Source organism: Nannobrachium achirus, assembly GCF_963921795.1.
Source record: "Nannobrachium achirus genome assembly, chromosome: 22".
NCBI classification, from domain to species: Eukaryota; Metazoa; Chordata; class Actinopteri; order Myctophiformes; family Myctophidae; genus Nannobrachium; species Nannobrachium achirus.
In genome coordinates this window covers 10,535,162-10,560,089 of record NC_137829.1, presented here as the reverse complement: position 1 = coordinate 10,560,089, position 24,928 = coordinate 10,535,162, and the positions used below count along the sequence as shown (strand labels likewise).

Below are 24,928 nucleotides of genomic sequence, written 5' to 3'. Positions count from 1 at the left end.
TTAGCCACTAGCCAGCCAGGCACACATAACAACACTATGTCATGTGTTGGTCGGTGAACCAATCGCTGAACAGTGCCTCATTTCGGCAACGCCCATCCCTGCAAAGGCTGTGGGCGGAACTGACTTCAGACTGAATAATGAAGTGAAACGAAATGTCAATTCAGGCTGAGTGTCAGGCTAGCACATTGCAGGAAATCGTGGCAAACCGGAAGTCACTCTTGGGTGAAGCTTTTCCCACAGTCAGTGGGACATTGCAGGAAAAGCTTTACTGTGTTACTTTGGGTAAAGCTATTCCTACAGTGTGGGGGAAAAACAAGTTCCTTCATTGAACATTGTCTCAACAGTGTCACCAGCAGTCTGTAATTTATCATTGCCAATGACAAATGCTCAGAACATGCAGAGAGAGAGAATCATAGAATTATTTAAGCTAAAAAACCTTGTTGTAAGGTACTTAATAAATACAATAACAGCATGAAATGTCCTCTTTAAATTCCTCACTCCTAATCTTCATCTTTCGATTAATTGAGTACACAGGAGTCAGGACCCCACTGGAAACAAGCCGTAATCTTTCTTGGAAAATCCTTTTAGCAGACCTTATATTGTACTAGGCCTATACCATCCTGTACCTGTCTTTGAAAACTGTTAATAAAGTATTCAATAAATCAATCAAAAATGGTAAACGATTCGTTAGGGGCAGCATGGTTTTTGGTTTAATTGACTATTTGACTAGCTGCTTAACATCAAGGCCCCATAGCCTAAAGGCAGAATGAATGGTCAGCTGTTATGTTGATGAACCACAGTTAAGGTTAGATCAGGTTTTGTGGTCAGTCTAAGTAGGGCAATAGCCCATTTGATAGTTACTTCACAGTGGTAATTAGGAAAGTTGGCACCTGCGTGCATTATGCTGTCCATGAATATAAAATTGGATAAGGGAGTTGAATCATGCACTTTACTTACCATATCTTTTTCTCCCATCCTTCCTTATTGCAGTACATTTTCCTTTAGTTGCTTCCTCATTGACTGATCTTGGTGATAAAGAAAACATGACTATAGACGTTAGGATCTAAGTGACATTAGACTAAAGATATTGCCAAGAATCATTACCAACAACATGTTTTCCTCAACATTGGTTTGCTTTTATTTGCATATACAGTATTAGCTGTTGGCGCAAGAGCAACAAATGTGTTTCATATAAATTGTTTGGTGTAAACTTCAACTTGATTGGTTTGTTTGCACATTGTAGTTCTCCGAGAGTGAGAGAGTGTGTGTGTGTGTGTGTGTGTGTGTGTGTGTGTGTGTGTGTGTGTGTGTGTGTGTGTGTGTGTGTGTGTGTGTGTGTGTGTGTGTGTGTGTGTGTGTGTGTGTGTGTGTGTGTGTGTGTGTGTGTGTGTGTGTGTGTGTGTGTGTGTGTGTGGGGAGACTTACTGTAAGCAAGGTGTGTGTACTGTACAGAATAGATGGATGCCTTTATTGATCCTGCAGGGGAAATTCAGGCACCGGAGACAGCACAACAGTAAAAGTGACAGATACAGGGCAAAGAAGTACTGTATAGATAGTATAGTATAGATACAGAAGAATAACAAGAGACACCGTCCGTCAGCAAACATTTAAATATACAGATGTACTATGTACACTATACCAGTGATTCCCAAACTTTTTAGCTTGAGACCCAAAAGAGTCACTTCACTATACTATCCTCCTACCTGATGCAGAACATGAAAAAAGAGTATCAAGGTAGACATCAGCTCAGACCACGGGTAACGTTACAGATAACTGATTGGATGTTAAAATAGTCACACGTCTACCGTATCTCCAAAATAAAAACACAATGGGAAACCGATCTGGACCACAGCTTTTCTGAGGCTGAGTGGAAACAAATCCTAGAAAGAGTGCATTCATCGTCCAGTTGTGCCAAACATGCACTTATCCTGTTTAAATTATTACATTGCACATACTGGACAAAATCAAGACTCAGTAAAATGCAACCTGCGAGCGTTGTAAAGCTGCGCCAGCAACACTCATGCATTATGTTCTGGCAATGCTCCAGTCTGTCATGTTTCTGGCACAGTATATTCAAAACCGTCTCGGAAATGTTTCAAAGTGAAACGCATATAGAACCGTGGCCACTGACCACACTCTTTGGACTTGCAGCACCTACTAATACTCAACTAAACAAAATAACGCTGCTACTAGACGTTATGGCGTTCACAACCCTGGTTGCATTACTTCTAAAATGGAAACGATCCACACATCAAAGACATAATGTACTTCTTTAATGCCGATATAAGTAATAATTGGTAACATATTCTATGTCTCCTGGCTGGAACCCTTTCGTGAACTACTTAAAAAAGAAACATTTCTTCTGACCAATATAATGAAGTGGTTCCTTGCTTATTAACTATCTTGTGTGATGGTGGTGAGGGCTAATTGTTGCTATCTTTCTTTCCGCTCTAAATCTCATCAAATGGTGGTCTGGAGCTCAAATACCGAATAAATAATGGACCTTTTAAATGAAAGGGTTGAAAACCACTGATCTATAACATCTGTCTCAGTTATTAAGTAAGCATGCAGGCAGCTTATACTTAGGGTTTATATGATATGATATGATATAGCACTTTATTGTCAGTTCAAACTGAAATATAGGTTTCTATGGATGCCAAGCAAGAAATGCATTGGCCATGTTTCGAGTTTATAGGTCTACTGTATACAGTAGTAGTACAGTATACAGTTCAGTATGAATTGTAATTTTTTGCTGTGACTGATCAATGTGATTTTCCTTTTATCTATTGTTAACTTGTGACTATGGTAATTATGATAATTTTACTTTTACGAACTGACTCGGTTAATCTCTATTATATATATTTCTTTTCTCCTTTAATTTTTTAAGTTAATTATAATTACGATTATGATGATGATTATTATTGTTATTATATCTATCAAGCCACAAGAACATTATGTAAAATGCTGAATCTGATGACAACTCTGAAAAATAACAATAAAAAACAGGTAGTAGTAAGGCTACTAACTTAGAGTGTGTGTGCGTTCGTGTGTGTGTGTGTGTGTGTGTGTGTGTGTGTGTGTGTGTGTGTGTGTGTGTGTGTGTGTGTGTGTGTGTGTGTGTGTGTGTGTGTGTGTGTGTGTGTGTGTGTGTGTGTGTGTGTGTGGGGGGGGGGGGGGGGGGGGGGGGGGGTTGTTAAGGGGGGTTGAGACTTACCTTGAGTGATGATGGGCCCTGGAGGCTTGTTGGCAAAGACAGGGGACTGCAGTGAAGGTCAGGTGCTTTATGAGTACCTGTGTGGTGTAGCCACAGGCATTCACACAACTAGGACACAGGGCATTCACACAACTAGGACACACATTTATTATCCTTTCTATCCTTCTGGTCCACATAAAATACTGTGCCTTTTTTTTTCTCTGCCTTTTTCTTCCCCACGCATACCCTCAATTGTCTCCTTTGGGACTTAATTAAAGCTGCGATCCATATGACATCCAAGTAACAACTTCAGCTCATCCAAGACGGTATCACCACTTGTCCAGGTCAAGCAGTGCAGTAATTGTCCACCTCCAAGGCTCCAACCACTGCAGATAGTGCTAGTCGTATTGTATCATAATCTACCATACAGATTGGTTCAATGTTTTAATCCTTAAAATAAATTCCGGATTGCAGCTTTAATTATTATTATAATCTTGGTCTTTGAGTAAAGCTATATTGGCAATTGGTCAGTATAAGTGTGTGTACTTGAGATTTTGCAAGAGAGTGCATTTACCTGTTCACTAGCTAAAACCTACTTATAAGGATGACTGCCAGGGCTCTCAGACAAGGACCAAAGCATCAAAAAAGAAAGAGCAGGGAGACTCCCTTTCGTCTTTGAAGTCTTCATGTTTGCTGATCTTTTGGAGTTATTGTTCCAATAACCATACCAGTATCAGAAAAGCTTTCCCTCTAAATGTCTCACATGATTTTATTTCAACAAATGTTACTTGAAATGATATAATATAAAGATTAAAATAAATCAAAGATAAGAGAAAACTATAAAGATTTGTTTCAGAACATTGTTTTTTACCGCGTGGCTTCACAAGAGGCTAGCCGTCTATGAGAGGGCCTCTCTGTCTGTATTAGGGCATTAACGACTTGTGATTTTTGCAAGTCGACTCGACTCAGTAAAAAGTTGAGTTAAAGTCGACTTTATCGTTAGATGATGTCATCACATCACACACGACCCCCCAATTATGGGGGGTTCCCAGATGATTACCGGTAACTTAATGTGAAACATTGTTTTCTCACTCAACTGTAAACAAACCAACATAAAGTTTAAGTGTATAGAGGGTATCTTCACATTTGTTAAGTGCCAATTTAAGGACTTTTTAATACCTCTAAAATGGCAAATTAAACATTGTCCAAATTCTCAAATATATAGAGGCAAAAATTTTGAAAAAGCTGATCTACATGCTCACAACGCCTCCCATCGTGAGGCGTTGTGAGCATGTAGATCTGCTATTTTCACAATCTGCTATTTTCACAATAGAAATTTTTTTCAACTTCGACTTTCAACTTTCTCTGGTGGGAGTTGACTTGTGTAATGAAGTCGATTAGGAATGCAACAAAATTAAGTCTCCATGGAGCGAGTAATTGATAGATTGGGGTTTAGGGGTGAACTACTCCTTTAAGTCTAAGTCTGGATCCATTTAGACTGGGAGCGCATTATTACGCATTATTTTGTACCCCCAAAATGATATAGTTCCATATATTTCGTTCCAGGGACCCCCAGAATTAAAATTTGAGTTACAAAAGTTCGCGTACAAAACACATGTTCAAAGATCATTTGCACACATTTTCACGACTAAATAGCAGATCTACAAGCTTGCAGCGCGGCACTCGGTGCCGCACTGTGACCTTGTATATATCTTCTGTTTTTCAATAGCTAAAGTATAAAATAATTAAGGCCCCTCCACCTTGGGCCCTAGTCACTCAGTCCAACTTCCCCCCCCCCCCTTGTGACGCCCCTGTGGGCATGCAAAGGTTTATGTCAGAGAAAAGCTGACCAGAGCTTGATCATTGAGAGAGCAGGGAGATAAAGGGAGGTTGTATGTGACGTTGGACCAGAGCTCCCATCAGCTGTGGAGGGGGAGAGAAGGGAGGATAAAAGGGAGAGTTGAGAGGGGGTAGACAAAGTCAATGCTGGGCAAGTTGATAAAGTGGCTCAAACACACCTTTTCTGCTAGTATAAGGGATTTTGTATGTACATGAACAATGTCACATTGAGTCCTCCATAGACCACCTTTTACTCCCATGTTGGCGCAAGATGAATTAGATTTTTAGGCAACTAGGTTACATACCATTGTTGTGTGAACTGTGAATAAATTATATTCTGCCAGTTTTTAACTAATGTATTATTTGTCCTTTCTCTCTTCCAGCTGTCTGGGGAACATACACAAACATGAGGTATGGTATATTCATATTTTTTTATTTTATTTACCACTTGCCACTCAGTCAGTGTACTATCGTGGCGGTTACTTGTTTTCCGTCCTATCGCCTGGTCACACAAGAGCTGAGTGTAATAAATGGTAATAATAAATCACTTCAGTCTGATATAGTGATGAGACTAGATGTTTGGGATGGGATTTTGGTTAAATGACTATTGTGAAATACCTTAATGTTGTCTTTTACTGGTCTTAAACGCTGCATTACATTATATTGATTCAATCTTCCGAAGATGTTATATGGTTCTTCTAGCTGTGTGAAATGATCAATGAATGCTTTTATCTATTTAGGCATCATCGTATCCTGAATGCTTTTATCTGTTTAGGCATAATCATATGTACATTCCTAATGATTGTTTATAAATCTTCTGAAAGCACAGTTATCCACAAAATATTGTCACATAACCAATATGGATTATTGAGTTATGCACACAGTCACAAATATCACCCAGCCCTACAGTTACGCTCCAATCTACAGTATGCCATCACACGTTTTGATTTAGATGGTGCCTCCTATTTGGTTTTATTCTGCCTACCATCATCATGCCACATGAATTTTCTGTCGCTGCCAACTCCTGCCTTGGCGGTGATGCAGAGTTCTTCACATTCTCAACAGTCTTGTCTTCCATCCTCTCAGAAAGATTCTCCTATTGAGCAACAATGCTGCAATTGCTGCATGCATGCTACTTTCAGATTTTATCCCTTTAAATTAGAAGGACCAAAGGTTGATCATTTCAGCTCTTTTGTGTGTGTGTATGACGCAGCCCACAACATGGGGAACCACTGTCAAACTGCAGCTGTTGATCATGGGTGTGAGAGGCTGCAGTGGTGAATCATGTGAGAAGCAGTGGCTCATCTATTTGAGATTACCTGTAGGGGCTGTTGAGCCCGCATCCTGGCCTGTCCATGTCTTGGGAGGGGGAGGGAGAACAGACAAGAATATAGGATTACTGTCTATCCGTGATGATACGCCTTGGATTGGGATGGGGGCATAGATTGGAGGTATGGCAGATGAGAGGAATAACCACGCCGTTCGCCCTCCTCGCCGTTTGCCCCGTGCGTCTATCCGGCATAATGTTAAAACGTATTATTAAAACCTACGTTTTTAAATAATTGTAGTGGAGTAAAAGTACAATATTTGGATCCGAGATTTAGTGGAGTCGAAGTAAAAGTGTAAAGTGCAAATTAGAAATACTCAAGTAAAGTAAAAAAAACGTGTTACCGATGAGAGGACCGACGAGGGAGGAAGAGAGAGAGAACTGCAACATAAAAAGCTTTGCTTTTGGAGGCTTTTGGCGGTAGGCTGAAATTGTTATAGTTGCTTTGCCATGTGGATCCACAGCGATGGGGGGGGGGCAGGGAGGTAAATGCTACCTTCTGGTAGCATTTTCTCATTTTCTCTTTTTTTTTTCTTGTTTATTTTCTCTGCTCTCGTGCTCTCTCTGTGTCACAGATCGATACAGGAACATGGAGAGATGAAGATTGAACAGAGAATTGATGAAGTGAGTTCAAGAGTCAATGGTTTGCCCCTTTGACCTGGATTTGTTCCCTAACCCTGACCAATCCCTGGGCACACACACACACACACACACACACACACACACACACACACACACACACACACACACTCTCTCTTAGGCCATTATGGCTAATTTATCCGTTCAGAATGGATGTGTGTACTGTGTATGTCCCATTGATGGACTTTCTGAGTGGCTGCTATAGCAGAAATCAAAATACACAAAGTTCTTCTAAAGCTAGAAGCTGTTTCACTTTGTCACCATTGTAACTCTACCAGTGAAACTACAGTACATAATGTGTATGCAAAATAGTGATTCTCTAATTAAACGGCCAAAGAGATACATTTTAGGGCCCTTTTTATTATACAGAAAGACTATCTCTCCCTCCTTTTTCTGCATACTGATCAGTTTATAAATGCGCTCTTACAGGCATTCAAACCCAACACCGAACTGAATACATCTTAATTTGTACTGTCACTTCGCTGAACTTTAGACCAGCTCAGGGATAGTCTAGGTGGAAAATACTTTTGGACTTCTCACTGTAGCTAATATAGCAACTTACACCTGGTGACCTAAAGGGCGAGGTCGCGCTGAAACAATATGTCCATATATGGGCATTATCAGATATTGATGACATCAGGATCTCCATACATGGGCATAAAAGGGATAAGGACGGAATTAATTTGCAAGTGTGACTCGTGTTGTGACAAACACACTGGTTATAATGACACTGACGCAATATGTCCATATATGGCATTCCCAGATATGGGCTTAATATTGATGACATCAGGGATCTTGGCCATATATGGAGAGTGACATGAGGCGTGACGGACAGTTGGACATGCTCTGCAGGTTTTCCTTTTGAGACCTAAATGAGACCTAGAGTCGCAATGATAACGTCAAAACGTTATAACAGGACAGGCATTAAATTATATTTGGTGCTATCTCTAACATCTCAATTTTCTTGTTTGAATAATAAAACAGGCATCAAGCAGATTTAGCACAAACCCTGGAACAGATAGCATTAGACCCTACCTTTTTCCATAATGACAATCCATAATGATGTCCATGTGTTAGTACAAAGTATCAGATCAAAAGCTTGAGATTCTATCGAGAAGTTTATGAATAGTTAATGAACAGTAAACTTTAAATTATAATCTCAGAAATTTGATGTATCCAGACTGACAGCGGAAAATGTAATCTCGATCTTAAATCGTATCTATAATTTATATTATTTATTCATCAGTTATACATCATGTCCTTCCTGTGATAGGGGGACAATACAAGTAATCTACAGTATAATAATAATAATAATCATCCTCATACTATAAGCCATTAAATCTCTGTCTGCAAAAAAAGTGACGCAAATCCCTGTCCGGTGCATAACTCAAGGAGCGATAGACCAAATGGTTCCAGATTTGGGGTTCAGATGACCCATCGATTGAATGTGCCAAGCGGTAATTGGGAGGGACTTATGAATTCCAAGAATCGAAAAACAAAAACTGGAGTTTTTGAGTTCTGAGGCTGAGGCATTGTTTCTAGGCCTCTCTGGTAGGTCTCTCAGACTCCTTGAGAGGTAGGCAGGGCTTGATGATAATAATAATTATTGTGGGCTCGCTCCAGCGAGCAAACACTAGTTGTCTCCACTTCATAGTTATTCATATATCCACTGGGAAATACATTTCTGCCTTTTACTGTATATTACTGCTTGAGCTCCTTCTGAGGAGGATTGTGTACATTTTCAACCTTCCCAGGTCTGTGTCAGTCGTCAGCCATCAGGATACAAGGAAGCTGAGAAACCTAAATTGGTGCCCATGCCATGTGTGGGTACTTCAGTAATTACTCTGACAATGGGTACAACAGTTCTTCGATCTAAGGGGTGCCTATGGGTCACCAAATATTATTTTCTGATCCTGGGGTACGTTGCCCGTCATGGTAATGTCATGTCATGACATAACCAGAACCAAAACAGCCTTTCCTTCTTTTTTAGAGGAAAACAAATTTTATCCTACAATTAGCCATATCCCATCATAAAAAGCAAAATACACATTTTATGTACCGTACTAGTTTTTTGATGGACGACAGATTCTCAAATTCAGGACCGTGATTGTATGTGATGCATTTTTCTTTTTGTATATACAAGGATTATTTACATAATAAAACCACACACATCCACACGCAAACAGAATTGAAAAGTCAGTTACATAACCAATCATTTGCATGCGTGTGTGAACACACACACACACACACACACACACACACACACACACACACACACACACACACACAATATTGAAAATGTAACAGATTATTATCACCATATTAATGGATCCAAATGGTAGCTTATTGAATGGTGTATTTGCATTAAAAAAGTCTGTCTGCTATCTGGTTGACCTTAAAGTTCAAAGAGGAATCTATGACGCTTCATTTCAATACATGCCCTTACTGCTCCTGACATTTCTATTGCTCTCTGGTGAATAGACTCCCATTGAATGCCATGCCATAATGTCAAATGATTTGAAACAAACTGCAGTACCATAGACACATTTCAAGTTAAGGTAATAATGAGATGTAATGCCAAAAGTACATACCATTCACACAAGGATAATTCACAGGTCATGTTTGGTTTGACACCATTTGTGTACTTTCAGCTGAATTCATGATTCTAATAGCAAATGGATGGAATGAACAGTGTGCTACTACTGAAGGGTCCATTCAGTTGGTCACCACTGAAGCACTTACTTTGTCTCCTTATCCTACGTCTACTCTTGTCTCACCCATAGGCTGTGGCCCCCCTCAGAGAGAAGATTCGTGATCTGGAATTGAGGTTTGTATGCAACATGGCTACTGTATATTCAAGATTAAAGATCGATTTGTCTTTCTGTCCGTGTGTATATCAATTATATACAGTGTATACTGTATAAAGTATATATCTGTATGTCAGAATGCTCTGAGGCAACGTATTTTCTCACTCCTGTTTGTGTGAGAGCCATTCATATGTAATGAGTGTACAATATTGTCTAGTCCCACACATCCCTATTCCTTCGGTGGTGCTGGGTTGAAGTAATTAGAGGTAACTTCAAGAAGCTTTGTCAGACTCTGCTCCGCTTTTCTTTTACACAACCTTTCAATATGATGTGACATGTGTAAAGGTAAAAGAAATAAAAGCTGAATGAATATTTTAGCCATTGCTCATTCATTCATGTTGAGAACAATGACAGAACTGTAGTACCATAATAGACATCTTTGGTTGGTAATTGTTATTTTGTTTATGCATTACCTCAAGAAGTGGCGCTGGACCCTGCAGCAAATGTACTGTAATCTGTAATCTTCTAAGACCGCTAACCAAACACAACAAAGACAGCATGCCCCCTATCCTGTCAGGATAGTGTGTTAAATGTGTATTATCCTTGCAAGGCTTGTGGATTATAGCTAAAAGCAAACATTTGTGTGTGTAACTTGGAATTCTGATTGTGCTTTGTGTGTGTGGCGTAGGGGGGCTCTGGCAGAAGACCTCAGTTGGATAACCTTGGGCAACAATGAATGCTGGGCCATCATTTATCCATAGCCTTAATTATTCACACAGACAATGAGAATATACTATTACAACATATTTTATTTAATGTTGCAGAATAGCACAGTCACTTGTTTAATTTATTTGTAGTTACTGTATGCTGTGAACAGTTTTTTATGTGTTTTATTTATGTGTTCTTTGGCCTGTTCTTTGTTGTAACATTTTCTTTGTCCAAGACCAAGGACCACAATGGAAATAAGTTGCTGACTTTATTGCGACAACTATCAAAACCTCCCGCGGCTGTCAGTCTGTCCGTCACACGTCACTTCACACTTTTGCCATCTCACACAGCGGTACACAGTATCTCAAAAGTCATGTCATCAAAATGGATCTGTCCCATATCCCATATTCCCTCCTGATTGGCTACCATTGCCTTCTAAAGTTTTTGTATGCGACGTGACAGTCTTTTATTTCCAGATTAGGGAGTCTTACTGGTGTTTTTTATTTTAAACACAACATCAAATGAATCTAATGAAACATTACTGTCAATGAGGAACTGCAGCGGAGAACAAATAAGTTCCCCTGTGAATTTAAAGTTATACCATGTAACTTTTTTTATAAAACAAATCTTAAAATTGTCCTAACTGTTAAATCGCTAAAGTTTTAGAACACCCACTCCGTTATTTTCAGCTTCTGAAGCCTTCTCTTTATTATGTTTTCTATGAGCCGTGAGGGGGGGAGAATTTCGCGGCAAAATTGCGTCATCATACACTACCGGCCAATCACAGCGAGGGTTATACACTGCCGGCCAATCACAGCGCATCTTGAAGTGGGGTCGCTATCACAATACGGCGGCCATATTTGTAGGCGCCCGTGTAGCTTGCCTCAACATAACAACAGCATTTACTCGGTGAAGGAGTCCGTTTCTCCGGAATGCCTGAACGCACAGGAACCAGGGACCCCTATAAAGATAGATCTCGGCGAGGTGGAGGCAGACGCGGGGGTGGTCCGCGGCGAAAAACGGCCGAAAGACGCGGACGCGACCGCGGTTTGCTATAGAGCTACTGACCTCTAGGTGAGCAACTTACACAGTATAGCTTTAATGGTGTGGGGAGGTTTAGAACTTGCCAGGTGCAGCTGGCCCTTGTGCTCATTGCGGCAGTCTGAGTCAGCTTGCGCTGATTGGTCTGCTTGCTGTATTATCTCTAGGCTTACATGTTCTAACTGCCCAAAGAAAGTTTGAACAGTGTGCTTGGTCAGAGGTTGGGTGGTGTGACATATTTATTTGTGTTTCTGTATTCAGCCCAGGCCTTTTCCTGCCAGCAGTGAAAGCAGCTGTAGTTTAGAACAGCCTAGTCTCTCGAACCAACCCCCAGGATGTACAGTACAAACACCTCTGAAATCCCTCTCTAGTGTGACCATGCATGCAACACAAACTGACGCAAGAAGTTCAGACATCGAATGGACAATTTTGAAGTGTTTATCAGGCTTAAGCTTCACCATTGAGAACACAGAGCAGGACATTTGTTGAGTATTCCTGGCAACTTGATTCCCCACCTGATTCCTGACCAGGCATTCTCTTCTTTAGAAGTGTTTTATGGTGACAGGATTGTCATTGACTCTAGATATTTTTCTTATTTCAATGATCAGTCTCTCCATCCATTTGTGCCTTGACAACAGGTTGGGAGGAGTCGGCAGGTTGGGAATCTGCCATGCCCACGGGTACCTGAATGCATAAAAAACAATTCAGTGGCAGTAACCCTTGGATGTAGAAGAGTGATGAGAAGGGTTTTCGGGCGACATGCCGACGAGTACCCATGCACATCATGCCGTCGGTGTGGGGGTTGTACATGGACATTAACTCATTTGCTGCCAAAAACGAGGAACCCGAGAATTTCGCGATGTACCTCCCTGCCATGCCCGAGGAACCCGAGAATTTTGGAAAAAAAAAAAAAATCAAAAAATTTTTTTTTCAAAAAAAGAATTTTGACCCCAAAAACGATAGTAGGCATGATAGCGATCGCGAAATCGCATGTTTAACCCCCATAGCAACCCCATCTTTCAAGCATGGCAGCCATTTTTGTTTACATTATAGGAAAACATAGTGGCTGTTAACTCATGAATGCCTGAACGGATTTCCATTCTGATTTTTTTGTTTGAAAGCTGTGAGCAATGTGGACACACGTGGTGCATGATCTAGGCATGGGTGTGCATTATCCGTGCACTACTGATTACATGGAAGTCTATGGAGACTCATGGCAGGATTGGAGTACGAAGGTATTGTTAAATGGCAGCAAGTGAGTGTTAATGGGGGGCTGTTTTGACGCACAGCATTCACAGCCAGTGTGTTTTAACCGGTGACAAAATTGGACCCTACTGGGAGTGTGCCTAAAAGGTTTCCGGTTGGTCCAGCTGTGCCGTTGATTAGATGCTCTCACACACTGGCCCTCACAGAAGGACAAAAGCACACAAATAGAGCCAATTATTATTGTACATTCATTGTAAGCTTAGTGTTAAATACTGTTTTTTACTGTGTGTTTACAGGGTGGTGTGGGTGGGTTGGCTGCTGAAGGCCAGTTGGTTATAACTTCGACAGAGCTTGCAGTGTTGAAATGGTTGTCGACTCACTGGGTTTTACATAATGGGATGGGAGTGGGAGTCATCGTCTTCGTCAAATAAATCAACACTGAGTGGGACACATGTCCATTAGAATCGACTCAATTCTGCCCTAAGAATAGATTCACAATACATTACCTCTTGTCCGGCACTATAGAAGACTTCAGCATGCGCTGTGACCAAATCAGACAGAAATCTTATTTCACATAATGGGACATCTCCCAGAGATGAGGTTGAGAAAAAAATGATTGAGCGGTGGGACCTACTGATAGAAAAATAAATGGATTCCACGCTACCCCCCACTCAGTTTAAATAACAATCAGCCGTTTAGACCTGCCACTCCTGGCTACTGTTCAGCGAGCTAAATGGATTTGATTAACATGAGACTTAGGACAGCAAAGCGTTCCCATTAGACTCAATGAGAGTCCATTTATCGCTGAGCTGTATTCACAGTCAGCTCTTAGCTAAAGTACGGACTTCTCTTTTGTCCTTGCTTATTTCTCTTTGCTCATGTCCTGCTGTTTGCTGCACTGCTCTAGCGACGCCAACCTCGGTCCTATAACTCTGTCCATTATAATTACAAGACTGTAGTTTGTTTAACACTCTTGAGCGCTGTGTGTTTTGTGTAAGCATTGTGTCTATGCTAAGCTAATTTATGGCTGTTGTGTTGTCACTTTGTCACCAAAGCTTACTGTAAATCAGGCTTGAAGTGCATGGGAGGTAGTAATTCATCTTTCTGTTTCGTAGTAGAGCATTCCTCATAAAATAGTAAAAATGCGTTATAAGAAACCTTGTAAGAAAATGTTCTGAATGTACTAATGCTGTCATTTCAAATAATGGTTTTCATTACTGATTCTTATGTCTTTAACTAGGCCTATGTCTTTCTCCTAAATGTCCTTCATCGAACAATTCATTTCTATTCTTACAGTTTTTCTCAGAAATACCCTCCTGTGAAATTCCTGTCGGAAAAGGATCGGAAGAGAATTTTGGTATGTGACATAGCACACATGCACGCATAGCTGCTTTCAAGTAGTCACTTGTCTTGTAGCAATTGTAGTTTACTCGGTAATACTCTTGAAAATCACTTTTTGCATCCTATGATACTTTCATAATTCACAATCCACTAATCTTTGGCTTGCTTCATCTCTCACCTTGCACCCCTCTTGTCCTCAATTCAGTCAATGTACCTGCTTAGTCATCCAATAACATTTCAATTACTTTTTCACAGTGTGACACCAATCATTATCCATCATTGTATGTATGTACTGTATATCCCAGTCTGTTATGTACCCCACAGATCTTGCCCAAATATAGTTACACACATACACAAATACTGTATTTGCGTAAATATGGAGTTCCACACATACATAGCTCAGATCTTGGCCTTCAAGCACTGACGTTGCACATGGCAGCCATGCTGTTATGATTTTCACCGGTCAGCTTTTCCTTAGCTTTATGTTCCTTGCCGCTCATGGAGAAAATGCACTTCCTCTTCACTTTAGAATAGATTCATACAGCAGTGTGTTGGCATGGATACTGTTATAATGAAACCTTGTCTGTATGCGTGTGAGAGACATAGATCGATGCATTTATCTTTGTTCATGTATACTGTACATGTTGATGCATACAAAAGGGGTTATTTGTCAATGTTTCCAGTACATTAATTTCAGCAGCAGTGTGTCGCTGAAAAAAGACACTATCAGCATTATATAGGGTGTAACTAGCCAAACGATTCAAACCACAACCAGGTTAAGGTGATTTGTCACAATAACTCATCCAAGTAAGTGCTTCTAAGTGTTGCAAATTTCATCTTCGCATTGAGATGTGTCAGAATAATATCACCTCTCATTGAAGCCAGGGCAGATGCTCGAGAAGGGTCAGTAAAGAGGCTGAGCAATCAATGCACAGGGAGTCGGGCATGTTTGCTTTAATATCACAATAAAAGATTGATCATTTTCTAATTGGATCATCTTGTGTCCACTCTTACACCAGATCACAGGTGGGGCGGGTTTCGTGGGTTCCCACCTGACTGATAAACTGATGATGGATGGCCATGAGGTGACGGTGGTGGACAACTTTTTCACGGGCAGGAAGAGAAACGTGGAACACTGGATAGGCCACGAGAACTTTGAGCTCATCAATCACGATGTGGTTGAGCCGCTCTATATTGAGGGTGAGGAAAGTTCTTTTTACATTTACAACATCTAACTATTAATTTGAATTTTTGATCTTAACCCATTTAGGCCTAGAATTAGAAGGATTCAAAAGACACTTATAGAATCGGGTCAAAATTCTAATGTTCACGACTTTTCAAAAATAGCAGATCTACGAGCTCGCAGCGCGGCACTCGGTGCCGCGCTGTGAGCTTGTATATCTGCTATTTTTCAATAGTTAAAGCATAAAATAATGATACACAAAATGTGTACCCGTTCTAAATGGGTTAAAGGAATAGTTCACCCAAGACTCTCACTCTCAATGCCCGTACTTGGACAGAAATGTCAAAACAATTATCAATAATACCCATGTCAAGTATTTGTCTTACCCCCTTGGCTCTGTCATTGCCCTCATGCATTTAAATAATAACTAGGTACCCCAGTTTAATGACATCAGTCTTGTTTTATTCTTTATTTGGATTCCTATTTCTGGGGTCCACACAAAAACAATAAAAACACACAATATTTAAAATAGGGATGTCACTAACTGTTAATTTAGTAACCGGTTAGCCGTCAGCATTAACCGGTTAATTAACGTTTTTTAATTATTATTATTATTATTTATTTTTATTTTTTTCAACCTTTTTTTGCTGCGCTGTTGAGATGAGGGTGCAAAATGCGCTACTCATCCCAAAACATGATCGCCCCTGCCACCGGGATCAAATCCTTCATGTATTCCTACACACAAAACACTGGGGGCGAGTGTGTTTTGGGGCAATTGTTCCGGTTACCTCAGCAGTGTACTCTCTCTTCTCGTCGCGCTGTCGTTACGCGACAGGGCACATGTCAAATCATCTTTTCTGCACATGCAGCACAAGTTCTGCGAAGTTTGGTTTCACGGTTAGCTCTGGTCCATAGCGTTAGACCAGAGCTTGTTTCACAGTTAAGTCTGCCACTGCTCTCTGACCGGGACCGGGTGTCTCGCATTAATTTGATTTGACAACACTGATGTTGACAACGAGGGATGCACATTCTTTGTGTTGTGTTTTATCGTCAATCTTGACAAAATCATCGCACGCGGCGGCGCTGCCTTTTGATTTCCAAGCGAGCTCAAGGCAAGGAGGAAAAGAAAACAAAGCATCGTGCGACACCAAACCAGCAGCCTGTTTAACAAAATCTCATCCCCATAGTCAAATAACACTTTCCAGCACCAGGACAATGCGATCATGTTAAATTAACCGTTAAGCATAACCGGTCATTTCTTAACGGTCGGTTAATCGATTAATCGGTTAACCGCCAACACCCCTATTTTAAAATCAGACCAAATATAGTGATAAATAAGCTAAGTTAAATCTGCATATAAAACAGAACAATAGTAACCAATATATAGTACATAATGGTGTCCTGCAGTCTGTACTTCTATAATAAAGCGGTAGTGGAGATGTGTCAAAGCCAGTCCAACAAGGTTAATTGATGTTGGTTTTCAGCGTGTATGGCCAAAAAATGTATGGCCAAGGTGGATATTATTATTTAAATGTATATTTCCTAAAACGGATGCAATCTAATGTCTATGTATTGTTCACAAGTATAATTATTCCATTGCATACGTCCATTTGTATCTTTCAGTTGTGACATCTATCCATGTCACGATCTTTCATACTCTGCGATGAATGGCATCCCTTTGAAAAGCAAATCCCTGTCATTTCCAGTAAAAAATGGTTGTCAAGGCTGTGATTGAGAGATGCTCTTCTCAGATGTGCTCAATGCATTGCAAATTGCTTTCACTGCGTTACCACGATCAGCAGAGCCATGATTAGATATGATTGGTCTCTGTCAAAGAAGGACCTTGTTCGTGAAAGCAAGGCTTTGTTTTCCTGTACAGAATAGACACTACACACACCTTATGAAACCATCTCCTTTTGGTTGGTCAGTGATAGTTCCTTTTTTTTTTCTTTTTCATCCATTATAACGGGGTTTTCCGAGGTATTAGAGACAAATAATGTCATTGGAAAGGAATAATATTATACATATAATCAAAGGGCCTCATGCAGCAATGTTCTATATTTCTGATATTTTCTCTTGTCTGTTAAGAGAAATAATAAGAGAAGCCAACCCCGGATGCACCAAAACGTTCCAAATATTAACTTGATCTTAAAATAGATAACGCCTACACGCCATATAAGGGCAGTTTTAATATACACCCAGTCTTCTTCTAATTCAAATAGTAAAACAACATGAAGTTGACATTTTTCTCTTTTTTAAATGTTGTACTGGGGTTTGTCATATATTGTCAGAATTGTCAGAAAGTCTTTATGTGCGTTTATATGCTAAAAGAGTGACATTTAAAGCGGTTTCACCATGCAATGTAATTCAATGGGGAGACTATTTTTGGAATATCAATTTCTAATCAACGTAGCAGCAACTATTGAAGTATTTCACCAATATTTGGAGTTATGGCAAGGTAACTACTCAACCCAAACGTCTACCAAAGTGTTATTATGCTTTAAATCTTAAAGAATGATAAGCTTAAGCTTATTATCCTTCCTATATTAAAATAGACTCTGACTCAGACATAACCATAAAGTGGCTCAGGGGTAGAGAAACCGTCATTAGAACACAGAAGGTCCCCATAGGGTTCCCAGTTCGATCCCGGGCTCCCCAAGAGTTAGTGTCGAAATGTCCTTGAGCAAGACTCTTAAACCCCAATTGCTCCCGGTGAGCAGGTTGGTGCCTTGCAAGGTTTCCACCGCCATCGGTGTATGAATGTGTGTGAATGGGTGAATGTAATGCACAATCTCTGTAAAGCGCCTTGGATAAAGGCACTATATAAATGCACCAATTATCATAAACAAAGTTAACAAACCCACATGCAGAATTATGGGGAATAAAAGGGACACAGGTAGACAGACGAATACAGAAATCTCCATATATGGGCACGGCAGACAGACATATACAGGTAGTCAGGGGCTTTGTTATGGAGCCAGAACAGTCTCATAATTCACAAATGCGTACCTCCAGTTTTGTAATTTTTGAAATTTTGTGTTTCCACATTTTGAACTCACATGCCCAGATTTGAAACTCACAAGGTCAGATTCCTGTGTATTTTGTATCTGTGATTTGTATCTGTGTTTTGTATTTGTGTTTTGTATCTGTGATTTGTATTTGTGATTTGTATTTGTGTTTTGTATTTGTGATTTGTATCTGTGATTTGTATCTGTGATTTGTATTATTATTTGTTATTTGCATCTCTGATTTTTATCTGTGATTCAAATCCACAAAATACAAATCCACAAAACACAAATCACAGATACAAATCACAGATACAAATCACAAATACAAAACACAAACACAAAACACAGATACAAATCACAGATACAAATTACAAATACAAAACACAAATACAAATCACAAATACAAATCACAGATACAAAACACAAATACAAATCACAAATACAAAACACAGACACAAAACACAGACACAAAACACAGATACAAATCACAAATACAAAACACAAACACAAAACACAAATACAAATCACAAATACACATCATATAAATCCACAGATCATGCACGTCTGCTGTGAGGATTTCTTTTCCGCCACTAGGGGGAGCTGTTTTGCAGTGGATCTGTTTTACAGTGGATCTGTTTTGCAGTGACTTTATGAGACTCAGTCTGACGGTTGAGTGACAGGCCTCCCAGACCCAGTTGTTGCCATGTCTGCTTATTATAAGCGACTTTATTATTACCATCTAACATATAATTTAGCGAATGTCTGTCTGAGTGTCTGAGTGTCTGTCTGTCTGTCTGTCACAGCGTTTCTCCTCAGTGGCTGGAGCAATTGATCTGAAATCGCATCACCATTAGCATATGAACACACCTGACACAACTGTGAAGCCCTTTTTTCACTTTCACAAATCGTTTAATTGATATTAATTTATTAGTGAATTAATTTTTCCCATTGACTTATAATGGGAATCGCAAAAACTCACATTCAATATTTTTTTTCTCGCAAACCATAGGGGCTACAGTTACAAAACTCTGAGAGGAGATTTATAATGATATCAAGGATTAAATAAAAAATAACTTTGTCAGTTGGCCTCATGGTGGCGCTATAACAGTCCACTTTACGTTTCGGCCTGTAACTCTTGAACCGTAGGTCGGAAAATTAAAATTATTTTTTCCCTGGATTCCGTGGGTCGAGACGCATCTCCCGATATAGGCCACGCCCATTTGCGCCAGGCTAGATTTTCCGCCATCTTGAATTTTCTCCAAAACACACTTTTTGCTCCTTTTCCTACATATTTTCTTCAAATGTCGCAAAAAGCGGTATACATGATCTATGAACCCATGCAATGAATATACTCAAGGGATATGTCGATAGTCTGTACCGTTCGTTCGTAACGGGCTTCCAAAGTTATTAGCAGGATGGGACCGCAAACAATAGCCGTAAAGCACAAACAAATTGTCGAGTCAACACTGAATTTTAACCAAGGGTCGCGGGTGGCATACTCAACGAATCCCCAAAAGCATTTCCACTCTGCCTCATGGTGGCGCTATAACGGCCTACTTGCCTTGTAACTCTTGAACCGTAGGTCGAAAAATTAAAATTCTTTTTTCCCTGGATTCCTTGGGTCAATACGCATCTCCCCATATAGGCCCCGCCCATTTGCGTCAGGATAGATTTTCCGCCATTTTGAATTTTCTCCAAAACACACTTTTTGCTCCTTTTCCTACATATTTTCTTCAAATGTCACGAAAATGGGTACACATGATCTCTGAACCCATGCAATGAACATAGTCAAGGGATATTTTGATAGTCCATACCGTTCGTTCGTAACGGGCTTCCAAAGTTAGCGGGAGGGGCCCGTTTTGCAAACAATAGCCATAAATCACAAACAAAACGTCGAGTCAACACTGAATTTCTGCCACAGGTTGCGGGTGGCTTACTCAACAAATCCCCAGAAGCATTTCCAATTCCACCCGTAGAGGGCGTCACAAACGCGCAAAACGTAACCGTTTCGTTCCAAAACGCGTTTTTCAGGCGGACCGACCCTCTCAAAAAGAAACACAGACTACTCTGCGGATGGTCTCACGGTCCAAACCGCTGCACACACACACACACACACACACACACACACACACACACACACACACACATAGCCATTAAACGAAACGGGTATTTCTTACATTGATGCTCCTACATATTATCATGCAAGTACCAGTTAAAGTTACTTTCCATCCCTCATATACCGTGTGCACAGTCAGTGCACATCCCATAACCCACACACTGCACATCATTTCGGAGCTCATATCTTTGAACGGGTAAGGACTAGTTATTATTATTAATATTAATAGTAATTCTTCATCTCCAGAGGCGAGGGGCCGGCGGCCGACCGAGGGGCCTCTGGAGTCGGGGTCTGACCACCCGGGGACCCCCTGGAGCCCTGGGGACCCCCAGCGGACCCCCTGCTATCTAGTCCCATGTATTTAAAAAATGTTCGGCTCTACAATGGTTTCAATGGGAGGGCCGACATTTTTTTGGGGAAATCCGGGACTTAACCCGCACGGACACCCTCCAGGGGGCCCAGGGACCCCCGCAAAATTATAGCGCCGCCACTGCAGCGCACATAAACTTCCATAACTCGGGCTAGGAGCGACCGTTCGAGACGGGACCGGTACCCACACGTCCGGCTTGGGTCCCCGGAGCCGGCCGTGCCACTGCGCCGCCTGGCGGCCGACGCCAAACAGGAAGTGCCTCTATATCTCATGAACCGTTTGTCGTACAGATGCGTGGGTGGCGTCATATGACTTGATTAAGAGTCCTTGACCTTAATTGGTGCAACAGGAAGTGCCCTTCGCCAAACAGGAAGTGCCTCTATATCTCATGAACCGTTTGCCGTACAGACGCGTGGGTTGCGTCATATGAATTGATTAGGAGTCCTTGACCTTAATTGGTGCAACAGGAAGTGCCCTTCGCCAAACAGGAAGTGCCTCTATATCTCATGAACCGTTTGTCGTACAGACGCGTGGGTGGCCTCATATTACTTGATTAGGAGTCCTTGACCTTAATTGGTGCAACAGGAAGTGCCCTTCGCCAAACAGGAAGTGCCTCTGTATCTCATGAACCGTTTGTCGTACAGACGCGTGGGTGGCCTCATATTACTTGATTAGGAGTCCTTGACCTTAATTGGTGCAACAGGAAGTGCCCTTCGCCAAACAGGAAGTGCCTCTGTATCTCATGAACCGTTTGTCGTACAGACGCGTGGGTGGCCTCATATTACTTGATTAGGAGTCCTTGACCTTAATTGGTGCAACAGGAAGTGCCCTTCGCCAAACAGGAAGTGCCTCTATATCTCATGAACCGTTTGTCGTACAGACGCGTGGGTGGCCTCATATTACTTGATTAGGAGTCCTTGACATTAATTGGTGCAACAGGAAGTGCCCTTTGCAAAACAGGAAGTACCTCTATATCTCATGAACCGTTTGTCATACATGTTTGGGTGGTGTCATATGACTTGATTAAGAGTCCTTCAGCTTAATTGGTTTAACTAGCCCTGCATCTCTTCTGATGGCTGCTGCCCCTTTTGACGTGGGTAGAGCTGCGAGGGCCCGGTCATCATTGCTGAAGGACTCTTAATCAAGTCATAAGACACCACCCACACATGTACGACAAACGGTTCATGAGGTATAGAGGTACTTTCTGTTTGGCAAAGGGCACTTCCTGTTTGACGAAGGAAACACCAATTAAGGTTAAGGACTCTTAATCAAGTAATATGAGGCCACCCACGCGTCTGTACGACAAACGGTTCATGAGATATAGAGGCACTTCCTGTTTGGCGAAGGGCACTTCCTGTTGCACCAATTAAGGTCAAGGACTCCTAATCAAGTAATATGAGGCCACCCACGCGTCTGTACGACAAACGGTTCATGAGATACAGAGGCACTTCCTGTTTGGCGAAGGGCACTTCCTGTTGCACCAATTAAGGTCAAGGACTCCTAATCAAGTAATATGAGGCCACCCACGCGTCTGTACGACAAACGGTTCATGAGATACAGAGGCACTTCCTGTTTGGTGAAGGGCACTTCCTGTTGCACCAATTAAGGTCAAGGACTCCTAATCAAGTAATATGAGGCCACCCACGCGTCTGTACGACAAACGGTTCATGAGATACAGAGGCACTTCCTGTTTGGCGAAGGGCACTTCCTGTTGCACCAATTAAGGTCAAGGACTCCTAATCAAGTAATATGAGGCCACCCACGCGTCTGTACGACAAACGGTTCATGAGATATAGAGGCACTTCCTGTTTGGCGAAGGGCACTTCCTGTTGCACCAATTAAGGTCAAGGACTCCTAATCAATTCATATGACGCAACCCACGCGTCTGTACGGCAAACGGTTCATGAGATATAGAGGCACTTCCTGTTTGGCGAAGGGCACTTCCTGTTGCACCAATTAAGGTCAAGGACTCTTAATCAAGTCATATGACGCCACCCACGCGTCTGTACGACAAACGGTTCATGAGATATAGAGGCACTTCCTGTTTGGCGTCGGCCGCCAGGCGGCGCAGTGGCACGGCCGGCTCCGGGGACCCGAGCCGGACGTGTGGGTACCGGTCCCGTCTCGAACGGTCGCTCCTAGCCCGAGTTATGGAAGTTTATGTGCGCTGCAGTGGCGGCGCTATAATTTTGCGGGGGTCCCTGGGCCCCCTGGAGGGTGTCCGTGCGGGTTAAGTCCCGGATTTCCCCAAAAAAATGTCGGCCCTCCCATTGAAACCATTGTAGAGCCGAACATTTTTTAAATACATGGGACTAGATAGCAGGGGGTCCGCTGGGGGTCCCCAGGGCTCCAGGGGGTCCCCGGGTGGTCAGACCCCGACTCCAGAGGCCCCTCGGTCGGCCGCCGGCCCCTCGCCTCTGGAGATGAAGAATTACTATTAATATTAATAATAATAATGGTAATAATAAAGTCGCTTATAATAAGCAGACATGGCAACAACTGGGTCTGGGAGGCCTGTCACTCAACCGTCAGACTGAGTCTCATAAAGTCACTGCAAAACAGATCCACTGTAAAACAGATCCACTGCAAAACAGCTCCCCCTAGTGGCGGAAAAAAAATCCTCACAGCAGACGTGCATGATCTGTGGATTTATATGATGTGTATTTGTGATTTGTATTTGTGTTTTGTGTTTGTGTTTTGTATTTGTGATTTGTATCTGTGTTTTGTGTCTGTGTTTTGTGTCTGTGTTTTGTATTTGTGATTTGTATTTGTGTTTTGTATCTGTGATTTGTATTTGTGATTTGTATTTGTGTTTTGTATTTGTAATTTGTATCTGTGATTTGTATCTGTGTTTTGTGTTTGTGTTTTGTATTTGTGATTTGTATCTGTGATTTGTATCTGTGATTTGTGTTTTGTGGATTTGTATTTTGTGGATTTGAATTACAGATAAAAATCAGAGATGCAAATAACAAATAATAATACAAATCACAGATACAAATCACAAATACAAAACACAAATACAAATCACAAATACAAATCACAGATACAAAACACAAATACAAAACACAGATACAAATCACAGATACAAAATACACAAGAATCTGACCTTGTGAGTTTCAAATCTGGGCATGTGAGTTCAAAATGTGGAAACACAAAATTTCAAAAATTACAAAACTGGAGGTACGCATTTGTGAATTATGAGACTGTTCTGGCTCCATACTTTGTCCCCTGGTGACTCAGATACAGTATATGGCTCTAATAGACATGTGCTCAAATGGTGTGGTCTGCAGACTTTCAAAGAAAATGATACCAAAGCAAAAAATATTTTCATCAGGGTTTGTTTATAACCATAAACAAATCTGACAAAGCCCCAGATGTTTTTTTTAGCATTCGACAAAACAAAACTGTGGACTGTGTTTTCCTTTATCTCAGTAAGAGTTCTCTCAAACACTCTTAAAAATGTGTTTTATATCGCTTCCTGCATGAGGTCCAATGTTCATTTAGGCATCAGCTGTGTGTCCATTCAGCGTCACTTGACTTGAACATGGCCATACAAAGGTTAGTTATATCTGCGCTATGGGTGCAACGATTATTAATTATTATTACATTAGTTGCCAATTAATTTAGTAATCGAATCAGCAACTAATAGCTGGAACTTTTATTAACTCATACAGGGCCAGATTTCCAAAATATGAATATGAATGTGCGCTTATAACGCCAGGAAATAGCTATTTTGTATCCCCCCAGACCACCTTAACCAGACCACCTTAACGAATGCACGTTCAGCATACCATACCACCAGATGACCACTAGAGACCACCATACACCATACACTGACATGGTCCCATGTTAAGCCTGTTTAAATCCACATAACAGGATGAGACGCTGACTTGGTCCTCATTGACTTAACATGGACGGGCCGCCGGTCACCATTTCAGCTCAATACTGTTCAATTCGTGCTTGATCGTCTCAAACCACCATTGGTATGGGCATCGGGACGTATATAGATGCCACACAGAAAGTTTCAGAATCAAAATCCGACCTAGTGAAGCTACGTGAGGGTCGGATGGTTGCATTGAGGCTAACGCTAGCAGAGGCCTGTTGTCAACAGGAAGCCCTGGTTTAAAGGTGACGTCATAATCGTATCCTT

At 41.3% G+C, this 24,928-nt stretch overlaps 1 protein-coding gene across 1 annotated transcript in view; it reads left to right on the top strand.

Moving 5' to 3' along the window:
* The window catches only part of uxs1 (UDP-glucuronate decarboxylase 1), a 62,133-nt gene that overhangs the window by 3,929 nt on the left and 33,276 nt on the right, over window positions 1-24,928 (top strand). Inside the window, exons 2-6 of the mRNA XM_080753170.1 lie at window positions 5,416-5,443; window positions 6,935-6,983; window positions 9,782-9,825; window positions 14,057-14,117; window positions 15,121-15,301. Coding sequence (XP_080609296.1) covers window positions 5,416-5,443; window positions 6,935-6,983; window positions 9,782-9,825; window positions 14,057-14,117; window positions 15,121-15,301 — 363 coding nt within the window. The remainder of the gene's footprint in view (window positions 1-5,415; window positions 5,444-6,934; window positions 6,984-9,781; window positions 9,826-14,056; window positions 14,118-15,120; window positions 15,302-24,928) is intronic.